This window comes from Pipra filicauda, unplaced genomic scaffold (assembly GCF_003945595.2).
Source record: "Pipra filicauda isolate LSUMZ 115617 unplaced genomic scaffold, ASM394559v2 scaffold376_size704792_pilon, whole genome shotgun sequence".
Taxonomy (NCBI): Eukaryota; Metazoa; Chordata; class Aves; order Passeriformes; family Pipridae; genus Pipra; species Pipra filicauda.
This window is the reverse complement of record NW_024104505.1, coordinates 344,351-359,029: the sequence shown is the minus strand read 5'-3', so window position 1 is coordinate 359,029 and position 14,679 is coordinate 344,351. Positions and strand designations below refer to the sequence as shown.

At 41.9% G+C, this 14,679-nt stretch overlaps 1 protein-coding gene across 8 annotated transcripts in view; it reads right to left on the bottom strand.

The window, feature by feature from the left end:
• NHSL1 (NHS like 1) overlaps nucleotides 1–14,679 on the bottom strand; it is a 182,424-nt gene that overhangs the window by 64,797 nt on the left and 102,948 nt on the right. Inside the window, exon 1 of one of the 8 annotated variants that reach the window (XM_039384790.1) lies at nucleotides 12,570–12,679. The exons of the other annotated variants lie outside the window; for them this stretch is intronic. Within the exon in view, the coding sequence (XP_039240724.1) occupies nucleotides 12,570–12,648 (79 nt within the window). The 5' untranslated portion in view covers nucleotides 12,649–12,679. Of the gene's footprint in view, nucleotides 1–12,569; nucleotides 12,680–14,679 lie in introns of those variants that run through there. 8 annotated transcript variants of the gene reach the window in all.

Here is a 14,679-nt window from a genome sequence, read left to right as displayed (position 1 = left end):
ACAAGCTGGGTGTTAAAGAAACCCTGCGAGGCAGAGGAGTGTTTCTTTGTCTTCACACCAATGACGCAACTGTGATAACTCCCCTCTGGGGAGGCATTCCACCTTCACACCCAGCCTGAAGGGTCATCTCTGCTAATGGGTCACAATGGACGGGTATAATAGGCAGTTGCAACACCCAGACCATCAAAGATTCCAAAAATATCCCATGACTCACAGAGTTAAATCACCCGTTGTGAAACTCCCTGCCCTGGGGGAGGTACTGGGCATTCCCACCTGAACATGAGTATATATAAACTTCGGGTTTGGGGACTTTGGGTACCACTTGTCAGATCCAGAGGAGGATCAGAAGTTCAACAGGACTGCAACTGCCACTCTCGACAAGACTGCGATCATTACTTCAACAGGACTGTGACCATCATCTGGACCAACAGGTTTCCTTTCCTTTTACTCTGCACCCAGTGGGGCCACGTGGTGCTCAGCACAGAGGCTGACAAACCCCATTCTGTTCATGTCCCAGGGTGCTGGGTTATACATCTGTCTTTGGGGGTTAAAACCAGTTTTCTCTGTTTCACTGTATTTATTGTAATCTTTTTAGTAAACTGTAACTCTGACTTATAATCTCCCTTGAGTTGGGTTCATTTCTCCCACTGATTTACTTTTAAATCCGCACACCTTGGAAAATACCAACTTGCATACAATTACGCAACTGCTCATGCCAAAATCAAGCACCATGTACCCACTCACTGTCTCCCACAGCAACTCGAAAAAAAAGTTTTATTCCTTAGCTAGAAACTTTCAAAAACTTTACCTGAAAAATGTTATCTGCATGACACGATGCTAAGAAAATAAGTAAAAGTGAAGGTTAACAAATAATAAAGGGACAGTAGTGACATTTGGTATTGCCCCTAAAGCCCTAGATTTTTGACAAAATCTGAAAATGTGGATGTGCTCCAATCACGAATGACACAATCTGCCCTGAAATACAATAGTCTCCAAAATAAAGAAAGTATCAAGTTCACATAACAGTCATCTAATAATTATGTTGCTGCAGGACTCAACAACCCATAGGGAAACAACTGCACCAAAGTCTGTACCACAGTATCTCCAAAGAATGTCTTTGGCTGGCCATGGGTGTGTGGATCTCAGACATGATCAAATACCAACAGATTGGGAAAACAGTTTTTAAGATTATATTTGTGTGTTCAGCATCTTATTAGAAGTCCTCAATAAAGCCAGATGAAAGGACAGCCTTCACACAGCTAATTGGTTGAACTTTCAAAATTCATAATGTGAATACCAACCTAAAATTTTATTACCATTGGTTTGATTAAAAGTTTCAGAGATGCAAATATCCTTGTTACTAATCATACAGGATCTAGCAGCCCAAACCTCACAATATGCCATAGTCAGTCAACATCAACAACTGAATAGTTGTGGGGTTTTGGGTGAAATGCATCTAACAGTTTAAATGATGTTACCATGAAAAATGTGCCTTGACACCAAATATCTTCAGAAAGCACTAGTGAGCACACCATCTATTGTGTATTGTGGCAACAGTTTCAATAAAGAAGTATGTGGCGGCATTAAGCAAACAACAGGCATCACCATCTTCTTCATCAAAATCTAACCCACAAAAGACTAAAAAAATGGAGATTCTCTCCCCTCCCGCTTTCAGTCTGCCATTTCTGCCTCCATTTCTTGCCAGACAGGGAAGGAGTAGATCCCTATCTTTTTGTACAGGATCTGCACTGCAGACACCTACACGTTTTCCTATTTAAAAAAACTAGTTATTCTCTTCTGTGTCTGGAGACTTTCAGAAAACCAACCAAACAGGAAAGTTGCAATGCAACAAGGGGTTTGACATACACTGTTTAAAATGAAAGATACCATTTTCAGTTACAAAAACGTCTCTTTTGCTATCCTTGGTTTCCCCACTAAGCATAAAATATAAACGTCAGAAAAGTTTGCATTTTTTTGGAAGAGTTGAACTTGGAAAAGGTGAATAAGTGTAAATATAAAACTTGAGACAGCTGATGCTAGTCTTAAACTTGTTTCTTAGAGTACTTTCACTATTTGTATCTGAAAACCTTTGAAAGTGTGCAGCTATGGCACCATCACCTCCACTTCAGCTCTGAACGGATCACAGGCTGTGTAACTTGGCATCATGTCTTCCAACTAACTTGCTTCCAGTGGTGAACTCTCACTTGAAGACAACTGAAATGCAAGCACACATCCACAATTCAGATCAGCACCGCTTACACTAAAACTACCAATTTATTTTTGGAAGAGCTTCTGAATGTATCATCCCACTAACGGGAGATACACTGCAACTTGAGAGATTTCCAACACTTGATTGGGAGACTGGAGACACCACACAAATAAATACAGAGACAACCAAGAGGACCCTAAAAATAAATTTCTATGCAGAAATAACATGGGTTTTCCAGCCCAGACAATAGGCTGAATAAATTTCATTCCTGAAACTTTCCAGTAGCTGTTAAGATGACAGTAGTTAACTTCAATCCCAGTTCACTTAAATTAGACACAAGCACTGCCTAACAGGATTCCTGCTTTGCCATCATGCAAGGAATTGTCTAAGCTGATGCATGCCAAAACTCAATTCACATCCTTGTTTTTCAACCATGGCTAGTTTGAAGAACAGAGTTGAAACTACAGCCATTAAGTAGGCTGTAAAGTATCTGACACATCCCACAATATCTGCTATTCTGTACAGAGCACACACCCTGCTCCAGGAATTAATAAATTAAAACACTGTATTCATATAAGGCTTCAAAAATACTTCTTTTTATGTCAGGGCAATTAGCATCCTGCTCCTCTTTAAATTAATTATAAACCTATCAGGAAAAGGCTAGAGTCACACTCAGGGGAAAAAATTGTGCTCACCTTCAGCTACTGGACATAAAAGTGTCTTTTTCTCTGATGGTATAAATTATTTACCCTAACACTGCTACCAGCATCTGCTTAGGGACCTGCTCACACCCACCAAAGAGCAGCCCACTGCTCCTGGCCTAGTCATAGCATCATGTTTGTGGCAAGTATCTGACAAAAAAAGATGGCCAGGTCAGTTAAAAACTGAGGCTGAGAACAACCACGAGGGATCATTCAGTTAGGAGAGGTGCCAAACCTGCTTTGGCAATGCTACCCAGTTACAAGTTTAATTAGCCCTCCCTGGAACACATAACGAAACTGCATAGAAATGGTTTTATAAACTTCTATCGATGTCTTAAGCAAAGACAAATGTGCTCTGCAGCCCTTGTGTTTAAAACTTCACTGTTCTTAAACTCCTTGTCAAAACACCTAAAGGACAACGGACAAACAAAGGACAGCACTGAACCAGAGGAGGAAAAGTCATCATAGCTCAAATCAGAAATCAGACAGACGGGATGAGACCTTTGGGATGAGCAGCACATCGCCACTGACACCTCACAGGGCAGCTAGCTGAGCATTCCCACAGAAAAGGCATCACAGTCAGATATTTTGCCTTTCAACCACAGCATGTACAAGTTTTATCTCTTCTCCAGAAGCCTAGTCTTCACCAACACCAGTTCATGCTCAGCTGGTGGGAATCAGCCCTCACCAGTAACCTAGTTGGTTGTCAGTACATTGAGATACAATTTCCAAACAAAAGCCAGGACCTGCAGCCTAACAGCCACAAGCAGTGCTTTGGGGAATTCAGCCTTCAAATTAGTACTAGTCAGGCCACAGACTGCCTGCCTGAGCACAGAAGACACGGGGAGGCTGATTAAGTACCCTTCTGCTGTGACTGGAGAGGTGGTGTCCTGGGGGTTCGCATTTATTCTCTTTCAATGACTCCAAGTCAAAACTGGTCAGCTTACAAGTCAGGCGCTGTTTCCGTAACTGCTGTAGTGGCAGGCACTGCTTGCAATCCAAAATTCAAGCTGTGCCTTTCCAATCATGCATCATCCCCGTAATCCACATCCCACGCTGCAGTGTATTACAGCACCAATTGAGACGTAATTGCGATGAGCCACTTAAAGCATTTTTCTGATTAAAAAAAAAAAACCACAAGAAAAAACCCCCTCTGCCCCAATTTCTGCTTAGGCATAAGAATGTCACCATTATTGACTGTTTTGCACTGTGTATGCTTAGAATAGATCAGATCCAATCTATCTGTCAGCTGCTTATTAGCAATTTCTTAACTATGCAATCCTCGTGTCTCCTTCTGTGCTTTCCAATACAGTTTGAAAAATGCTTTTTAGGGATGTTTTTTGAAACAATATGTTCATTAAAACAAAGGCTCTGACTCTCACTATTTATTTTTTTTAACTAGCTAACCTCTCTCAATCCCAGCTCTTCCGAGATATGTAGGAAATGCAAGCAAAATGCCACCTGTTGGCAACGAGATGGGACTAAGCCTTTAGCATTGAAATGCTCATTTTAGAAAAGTCAAGTAGGAAGATTTAATCAGCCGACAAGACCAAGTTCTCTAAAACATTGCAGATTCCAGGTCCACTCCTGCCCTTCTTTTCTCATAACTAGGCATATTTCTATTTGATCTGCTATTAACTCACTGCTTCCTTTCTAAGAAAGCAAAGAGCTGCCCTTGGGTCTTCCTCTTACTGAACCTGTTTCCCCTTTGGCTTAAAAATCTCAACAGAGGTCTTTGATCTTTCTTCCTAAAGAGAACTGAAGGGGAAAGTGAATAAACTCAAGGCAGATGCTGGGGAGCTTTTTTTAGGTCTTGTTCCAGTAAGCTTCCTTTGCACGTATCATATAATTTGTCCCTACTGTGGGTACCTGCCTGTGGGACAGTGGCTGCTGAGAGGCAGGAGATGGTCACCCCACAGCCTCACTGATGGAGATGCTCCACAGACCGTGATAATGTCAGTCTGGGGGTGACTGGACAGAAGGCATTCCTTGTCTACTTCAGCCTACACCTGCTGCCCGACAGAACTGCTGTGCATCTGCTGAGAGTGGCTGCTGCATCCACACAGCACAAAAATAAAAGAAAAAAAGAGGTTAAGAGCATATTCCTAAAGTCTCACCTTCAGGAAGAGCATAATTAAAAATCCTACTAGATAATCTGATGCCAGATAAATGCAGCAGCCAGACCAGCACTGTTTGTTTTTTGCTGTAGGTATTTTACACCAGTTAGCCCCCCTGTGTCAAGGTTTTTATTTTTCACTCTAAGAAATCCAGTTCTGTTCAAGACTTACCACCATTATCTAAAAAGACTACATACTTGGAGCAAAAATGCATAAAATATAAAAATCAGCAAGTTTTGTATGCCTTTTGGCTCTTTTAGCCTTGCTCCTGTGAGAAGTGATTCCAGCCAGCACTGGTGCGCCCATCGGCACAGCAGGCAGACAAAGGCAGATGCCACGTGCCAGCAGGGCTGCCTTGTGCAAATTACTAAACAAATTCAGTACCAACTTGCACAGCAGCACTTTCACAAATATGCAGTCACCATGCAAAGCACAATGGTTTCTACTCAAATCCCTTGCACTTTTAAATACAGTAATTTAGATGAGGAAAAAAAAGTACAGATTAGTTCTAAAAACTGAATCGCATCGACAAGCTCCAGGCACCCTATCATTCTGAGATTTGTTCTCTGAAGACACCACTCTGCCAGTTCATTTTCTCTTTTCCACCACTAAGTAGCCTTCACTCCACTCCACTGTCTCCCATATGGTTAACATGAATGTGACAATTAATATGCAATTAATAAAATGGTGCGATCAACTGCTTTTGTTCACAGCAGCAGCTGGCCTGCATGTTAGAGTGTAATTAGACAAATTAAGATGTACCGCTTTTGTTTGTGGATGGACTGACAGCATCACTCATGCTTAAATGTCACTAAGCCTATTGGCATTTAGGATTATTTTAAATGTGTCTTTTTTTACTAACACTACAAAGTATGAATTACCCAGATTTATATGCTGCCAGCTGCAATGCTAGCAAAGTGCAAGTTTGCTTTACCTCCAAGATGTTTGTTCAAGCCAACCGAGAGGTAAGGAGAGAAGTGATGTATTTCAGAGAAGGAGCACCTTTTACTTCAAATATCACAGCCCACAGTATGCAACAAGTGGCTCTGGATGGGTGACGAAAGCAGAGCTGATCTACAATTACATCCAAGCAAAAGTTTGAAAATCCTGAGGATCAAGCAACATGTGCATTTGTCAATGACTTTTCATCAGATTAGGGTAGGGAAACAATAAAGGGCTAAAAATCTGTAGTAATCTATCAGACTTGTAATGCCATTTCCTTTAAAAGGCCTTAGTTTGGCCTAAGCAAGAGCCATATGGAAGAAAAGTGGTTTCAGAGACAGTCCTGAGCTCTTTGGGAGCTAAGAGTAGGAGCAAAAAACCTACATCGTGGCAGAGCAGAGGGCCAAGGATCACAGCACCAGCTCCAAGCACCAGCAAATCTAGACAATCCAGATGTCCGAGTGGGCAGAGGTGTTGGAGTGGGTGGCAAGCGATGTTCCCATCAGACCTCTCCACAGCAGCTGCCATCCAGGAACCAGATCCCTTTGCTTCTGCGGGGTCCCCCAGCAGAAGCCCACGTCCCCATCACCAGTTGGTACACTGCACAGCCCATAATGTTCCTTCTGAGCACATAAAGGTTATCAAACCCACCACATAAATGTCAAGATACTGTTTTATTCATCGCATTACCACCTACCACAGGCTCTGCAGAAGCAGCAGTGAAGGTTATCTACATTCAAATTGGGGCAGCATATGCCACAGACAAAGCATCCAACATAATACTTGATAAATCAAAGTATTTGCAAGGCAACATGACATCACACCTTTCCAAGGGGTCATTACTGAAGCTGGCTTCCCACTAGCGTGAGGGAAAAAACAAGGAAAGGGACACTGTGAGGAGCAGCTGGCACAGGAAAAATAAGGTAGTGTCGAGGAAGCCTTTGAAAATTTTCACATTTAGTAGCAGTTAAGAAGGAAAGACAAGTAACCAGGAGGATTTCAGCTGTAAGAGCACTGCAAATGTGCCAAGCATCACAGAAGCCCTCTATCACCACAACCCAGCATGCACAGGCACACAACCCTATTCAGGAGACAAGTGGAAGTCACCAATCTGCAGGGTCCTGGAAAATGGGCTCCAGAAGGGATGACACAAATATCTGCCTTGTTAATTGGAAAATTTGCTTCTCTACTCGTCCAGCACAAGAGAATACACTGCAGCTATAAAACCTGGTTACCTTTTATCACTTCATCTCAAAGTGCTGGCCTGGGGGAGGGTGGGACGCAGTAAGAAACACAGCATTGCAAAATGGATTTTGATAATGCTGCATAATCTGTTTCTGATTGCTAGTATGACTCCATTAGCCAGGCTGATAAAGGCCTCCCTTAAAACGTTTGTGCCTCTTCTGTGAAGTTTCACATTCTCCTCACCATGTTTTAGTTTTAATCTGGTATGAGTCCAATTTTCTTACAGCACTCAAAACCACTTCTTGGCTTCACTGCACTAGATAAAGCAACTCCCAGTAAAATCTGTAAACATACTGTATCCACCATCCATAAACCCCAGAAGTTTTAATCAAATTAAGCACTGAAGAACCTATTCAGTCTACCATTAATCACTATCCTCAGCCACAGGCCTTCCAACCTTACTTATTTCATATCGGGATTGCACTTATGTTGCTCCACCTCCTTAATTACAGCAGATACTCCCTTGTCCCAATTGCAAAAAACACTATACAAAAAATGTCTGTGAGCCCTCTGTTTTTTCAGCCCTCTATTTTTTCGCACTTAAGTGATGTTAATGAGCTCCGTATCAAAACCTCACTGCCTCTTCCTTGTGCCCCTGGGTGCCACACACGGCTTCTCCTCTGCTCAAAGGCAGAGAGAAATGCATGAAACATCCACCACCAGCACCTCCTTGCAACAGTGAGCCCAAGTTCACACCTAGCAGTGAGGAGTCAGGCTAGCAAACTGGAAACTCAGCGAGGCCTTCATACTCATGTTTCTGACTCACTTCAGTGTTTTACAACGTTAACCTCTTTTTACCCAGTATATTCCAAGTTTGTCTTCATCCCTCCCTTCATCTGCATCACTTTTGCATCTGAAAGAGCTTATGAGCTGTATGGCAACAGCACAGGAGACCAAATGGTGGGCCTCCATGGCCTGTCAATAAAAGGATAGGCAGGGAGGCTTGTTTTCCATGGCACATGCAGGGAATGCTCAGCAAAATCAGTCAAAAATGCAAGACACATACAGAAAGACACAACAGAAGAGTTATTTATCCAGGACCTGAATTTTGTACAAATAGAGAACTTCCTTACTTTGCAAGATTTCGGTGGCTTGTTTTAACCAAATGAACAAAACTTCCAAAAAGACTCCATTAAGTACACATAAAGGGGGAAAAAAATGCCCCCATTTTTTAGGCATGCAATAAAAATTATATCCAATTTACCTTTTCTTTTCAAAACAAACCAGTTCCTGGCTTTATCTGATGCAATCCGATATGTCAGCTGTTATGGTGCAAGTTGGATGCAGCAGATAAAACTGGGAATAAGGGTGGCCAATCGCTTGCATAAGGCTCTGTAAGTAGCAGTCCCAGCCATTCACCACACAGAGTCCTTGTGTCACTTAGGGCACAAGAGGCCACAAAGGCTTGCTCAGTGCTCTGCATGGCCCAGAATTTGCAGAGATGGAAAGCAATTCAGCCTTTGTTTCACACTGCTAAATGAGAAGGCAAAGAATGAATCCTCCCAAGTTGCAAGGATTCTGGCTTTTTTTAATATAACATCCTTTAATTGGGAAATTAAATCTCATAGCTACCAGAACAGAAACCTGGAAAAAAGCCATAGCAAATAGTGGATAATAAAATACCCAACTTGGTTCACGACATGCTATTAATTTATAAATAGATCTAGTTATTATTATTTCAAAATTTGTATGTTTTTCACAAAACACATATCACACAGAAAGGTCTCAGCTTACAGATAAGACAGAGCTGTTGTCCTTAGAAAGAGTAATGAATGAAGAAGAAAGCATTCTTTCATTGAGCTAGCAAGCAACAAAACACAGAGAAAAAATCCCAGTAACTGAAGCTACTGTTTAACGAACGTTAAAAGTAATCTGATACTGCCATTGGCTCACTCACGCATCTGTAAAAGAAAGAAAAAACCTCCAAAATCCTTACCAAAACTTTATCATCACAAAAAGCCAGCAAGAGCATACCACATCTTTAAACTTTGCAAATTTGACAAAATATGAAGCGGCAAGAGGAACGGTAAGAGGCAGGCAGTGCTCTGACCAGGAGGAGGTGACAGCCTCCCACGGCAGCAGTCACTGCTAAGAGCCTCAGCTTCCCATTCAGCAGGCATTTAAATCAAACCAAACCAAGCCCTTGACAGTTCTTCCCGACCTAGTCAGTGGAGTATCTCAGCTTAACTTTGCTACAGAAAAGACTTTGCTGTAGGAAAACCAGCTACCAAACAGTCAGCACCACTGGAGTTTGTCTGTAATTCGGAACGAACCTACAATATCATACTGTTTTTCTGGCAGGAAGACAGGCTGTTGTCTTCCTGCACTCCCGCATTCTGGCTGATTTCAATCCTACATTGCCTATTTGCACTCAGTATGGTAGCAAAGAACAGCAGAAGAATAACATCACAAATGCTGGAAAGAGGCTGAGCTGGTAATGCAGAACCTTCACTTCACAATATCACTGATTTAACAGTTTTATCAGAATAGACTCTACAGCTTAAAAATCCTCAAACCCTAACATGATCACCTGATTATTACAGCTGCTACATCACACTACAACTATTTTGATTATTGATTTTTGGTAGCAGGAGCACCAGGGACTACGGCTGCAGACTACTGAGATCCCCTCAGCAAGGTTCTCCCCCCAGTCCACGAGGAAGTTCAAATAATTTGACTGTATTATGTTTTCAAACAACCCTACACTACCAGGACCATTTTCTATAGAGTATATCAGCATTGTGAAACCTCTCCAAGTGCAGTTCTCATGATGCTGGATAAGGACCCCGAAGGGAGGCCTTTATCAACAGAGATAAAACCCAGTCAATAATCCCCTGCTGTGCTCTGCAGTTATCTCTTGACCTGGTCCCAGAAAGCACTTCCACTCTTAAACACTTTTGTTCCTTAAAATAAACATTAACAGAGTTTAAAGCAACACAGCTTCCCTATCTCAAAGAGAAATAGTACCTGTCCCACCAACAGATGGCTTAATTACATTGTCATTCTCTTGTTTCTGTGGACAGGGAATTAGTAAGAAGGAAGCCAGTGAGGCAGAGCTAGTGTCCCACATGTACACACTTGCACTGTGGTGGGACACCAGCACTGAAGCACTAGAGGTTCTCTTGGGAAAAGTCAGGGCAGAAAGCAGGCTGACTGATTTCTGTTATTCACTGTTTCACTGAAAAACTTTCATTCAAACTCCAACGGTTTGTAATTCAAATAGAGCAAATAAGATGCATGGGGTCATACCAGATATCAGTGAAACTCAAGATAAAGTATATAGCAATAAACTTGGTCTGAAATATGAAAATTTATCGCTATGGACCAGAAATTGCATTAAAAATGAATGCACCTGGATAAGGAGAAGATACATTCCCACTGCATATATAGGAACTACTGCATAGCAATCAGAAATGCAGAAAGTTTCACACCTAATTCCATAATTTCCATGCAGATGTCAATAAGTTCTCATCCAAGAAAAAAACTGGACAGTGCCTTGAAGTGACTCAGCTATTTAAACACAGAAGTAACCAATGAAAAAAATCCCTGTGTTTCAATTTCCAAGCTTTTTAAATGCAAAGAAGTAAGATCATCAGCATATATGTAATCTCTCTCTCTAATACTTAGTAGCATCAATATTCTCTAAAGTACTGCTCTGTTCTCCATTCATCTGCATCTACTCATCTCCTGAAAAGTTTTGTAATTTCAATTCAGGTGCATTTTAGAGAGGAGATGCTTTCCCTATAGACACCACAAAGTGAAAAAGAAGGTAGGCTGCAGTGAGGGAGCAGAGATTTCTGAGACCTTACCTATCCTCCTCAGTCCCATTTCCACACTCCAGAAAAGCAAGTGCAAATGGAGAGGCTGCAAATGGAGAGGCTGCTCACAATGCTCTCAGCAACACCTCTGAGGGCACTACAGGAACTAGCTCTGAAAGTCAGTGTCACAACTTTGTAGGAACGAACTTACCTGTCACCCAGTAAGAGAGACAAAATCACATCCCCACGCCCCAGGCTCTCTGGGGCAAGAGGGGCCATGTCCTCCTATCTAAGAGCATCCCTGGAGCTACTCCCTAGTTCCTAACCTCTTCAGGGCTTCCCCAGGTCTGACAGTACAGAGACTATGTAATTTTACATAAAAGAAGCATCTTCATTTTCCCCTCTGAATGAACCAGAATCAACTTTGTACTTTTAAATACAAAAATTCAGCAGATGATAGGGATTTTCTTTCCATGTATTATTAAAAATTACTTCCTCTTGAAAAAGGCCTGAAACAACTATGTAGTAAATCACACTCCTCCCACAGGAGGGGACACTAAACGAAGCTTGCTTAGCACTGAATGGAGAATATGGTAATGCAGAAAAAAAATAAAGGTGGTTTCACTAATCAGTGTAAGAGTCTGTGGCGAGATGGGGATTTTTCAATTCCTGGTAATAACCAGCCATTGTCAGATGATCAGTGTGAGACTAATGAGGAAAAGAAAAATCAATACGTGTAAATATGTACTTTTTTTTTCTTTCTTTTTAAAACGACCTGGCACAAGACAGCCAGCCAGCTGGCTTTTGCAGGAAAAGCTTTCTTTGTCTTGTGAAATTTCTCCCCCATCACCCTTAAATACACTTTTCTGAGCAACCATTCCACAAACAGCCGGGTGCCTTTGCTTAGGTGGTCAGCAAAAAAGGGAAGACAAGCAATAAGGTTAAAAACAAAACAGCTGAACATTGCCATTGTCTGTTCTCTTCTCTGCCTATTTCCCATCTGTATTCGCCAGTGAAACTTGAAACTCTTCAGATTAAAAAAGGAGAAAGACATCATAATTCATGAATTCTTTCTTCTCACATTCAGAGGGAAAATAACCTTAGACGAAAGGTTATTCAAAAGCATACTGGGGTTTTTTTTAACCAAGTACTCATCAACTGCATTAAGTACCTTTTGAGTTCTGTTAGACCTTTTTCTTACTACTCCTGGCCTTTTCATCCACTGATTGCTCCTATGGCTTTCAATTAGAGTGCTACATCAACAGCTCCACTCATCTAAAACAATCATTTTGCTGAAAAGGAGCATTACTGAACTGAAAGCGAGTGCTCAAGACCTCTCAAACATAGGCATATCACATGCACAAAGACAGTGTCATCCTGTATCAATTTAGCAGCCCCATCGGATACAGTACTTGCATACACTGTCCTGAAGTGCAGTACATTACTTTCATAAGAAAATTGTTCCCAATGCCTTCATCCTCCAAAAGAGAAATACAAGTATTTTCCTTGTTTATGTTTGGTTTACTTATTTATTTCCTCAATAACGACAACAGAATACAAAATGACCAAAATAGCTAAGGAATAAGAACTATCTTACTTGGCCAGAAGGAGCTGTCATCTTTGCTCAGTAACTTTTTCTTGAGACGGCCAGGCAGCTTGGTGTGAGTGTTCCCCATTTTGCTGGAATACAGTGGGATAAGTTCCTCCTCCTCCTCATCGTTGCAGCTGGGCTGCCACTTGCTCCTGCGAAGGCACCCGACCATGGGGTCGGCGGGCAGGCAGTGCACATAGGCGATCATTGTGAGATGCTGCTCTCAAGGATGTCCCTGCTGTCCCCAATGGCTAGTTCAGAGCAAAAGGGAGTGGCCTGCTTATAACCCTTGAACGGATGCATTCAAAAGGCTGGAGGAAGAGATTTTCTCCTCCTCTGCACTTAGGCAAGCTAAGCTATTTGGATATCCTGGAAACTGTTTGGAATAGGTTTCTGTCAGTCCTTAAAAGAGAACAAAAAAAAAAAACACAAACAAAAAAATCAAGCACCTAGTTAAGCAGCTCACTGCAGCTGCTGGCTGCCCTGTCCCTGCCCTCCCGCCAGCCCCCAGCTCACAGCCATAAGCAGGAAAACACGGGCTGCAGAGAGCTGGGAAACGCAGTCACCTGCCACAGACCTCGGACTACTCCCTTTCTGCTTCCTCTCCAGTCTGTGGCTTCTCTTAAGCCTTATCCCTGATTATTCACCACTCTCTTAACAACAGGTACTACGGCCACACACAGATGGCCATATCCAAGAAGCTTATTTAAAGCTAAGTTACTATAATTGTTGTAACACTGGCAGCTACAGAACCATAACTGGGCAGGAACCTGCCAAGACCAAGAACATTCACCTTCTAGAATGCAAAAGCAGGAAAAAAGCATGCAGACTAAAAAAAAGAGCAAAGTGTCACGATTTCAGTACTTGGATTTTATTAAGGAAACTCCCTTTCGAAGTCAGAATGATAATGACTGTCAACAAAAGAAGACGCTATCTTCCAGGTTACACTACAACTAGATTGCTGTGGAATACAAAGCATCAGCAGTTATCAGCTTGCACTCAGTACTGCATAAACGCATAAATCCTCACAATGCCTCTAGAGGGTAGCTATTATTCCTATTTAAAGATGAAGACATAGTCTCAAAGGGATTTAGTAACCTGCCCACAGAGTGGAAAAGCCAGGATTAGAGTTGAGGTATTCTCAGGTCTTTAGCCTCATCCTCAAGTCACTAGTCCATGGCACCTCTCCCAAATCCTGCACTACTAAGCAAGTTTCCATGCTGGTAACAGTGTCAACCCTAATCGCCCATCCCCTACACTATTTTTCTCCGGGATCCAGGAAGCATGCCCTTCCTGGGCTTTTGAATTGGCTGCAACAGCACAGTGAGACTGAGACAGCAAGGAAAATGTCAGATAAAAAGAGCACCCTGCATAAACTGCTGCCTTCAGCAGCTTTATGTTGTTTTAAAGATTACATAGGAAAATATTTGTTTTTAAAAATGGGAAGATATCGAAACCCTGAGTAAAGTATAACAAAGAACAATTCTTAGCCTGCGTCCATAACTGTTGTTTATAAATACTTTAGTTGCAGCCCATACCCTTCATGAAAGCGTTTGCTCTCTATATAGGAGCACAACAGCATCATGTAAGTGTTCACACATATTAGAAAAGGCTTTATGTGCTGTTTGGATGATAGCTACAATAAACTTTTAGACAGAAAAAGAAATCACTGCTTAACAACAACAACAAAGATCAGATCAGATGCACATCTCCTCTTCCTCCCGACACACAGACGCATCTCCTGCTTGACTTGGTGCTGCTGCCACCTGCACTGGCAGCTGCAGCCTGGGAGCAGGGTGTACACATCAGCTGCCCACAGGCACTGCACCAGCGTGGCATCAGCCTTTAAACACACAAAACACAGAGCACTATCCACCATAAACTGTCTACAACACTGACTCAAAAATGCTGGCAAAGTGTTGAAAGTTTGCAAGAAAGTGGCTAGTTTGTTGGGGTTTTCTGTTTGTTTTGTTTTTTTTTTTTTTAACATCCTGATACTTTGCATAGCAATTTGAGCAAGTAATTTTCATTATGAAGTGTTTCATACACATTTGCATGGTTGAATCTCAGCAAACTTGCAAATAGATGAAAACAGGTCTTAAAATGAACCGTGTCA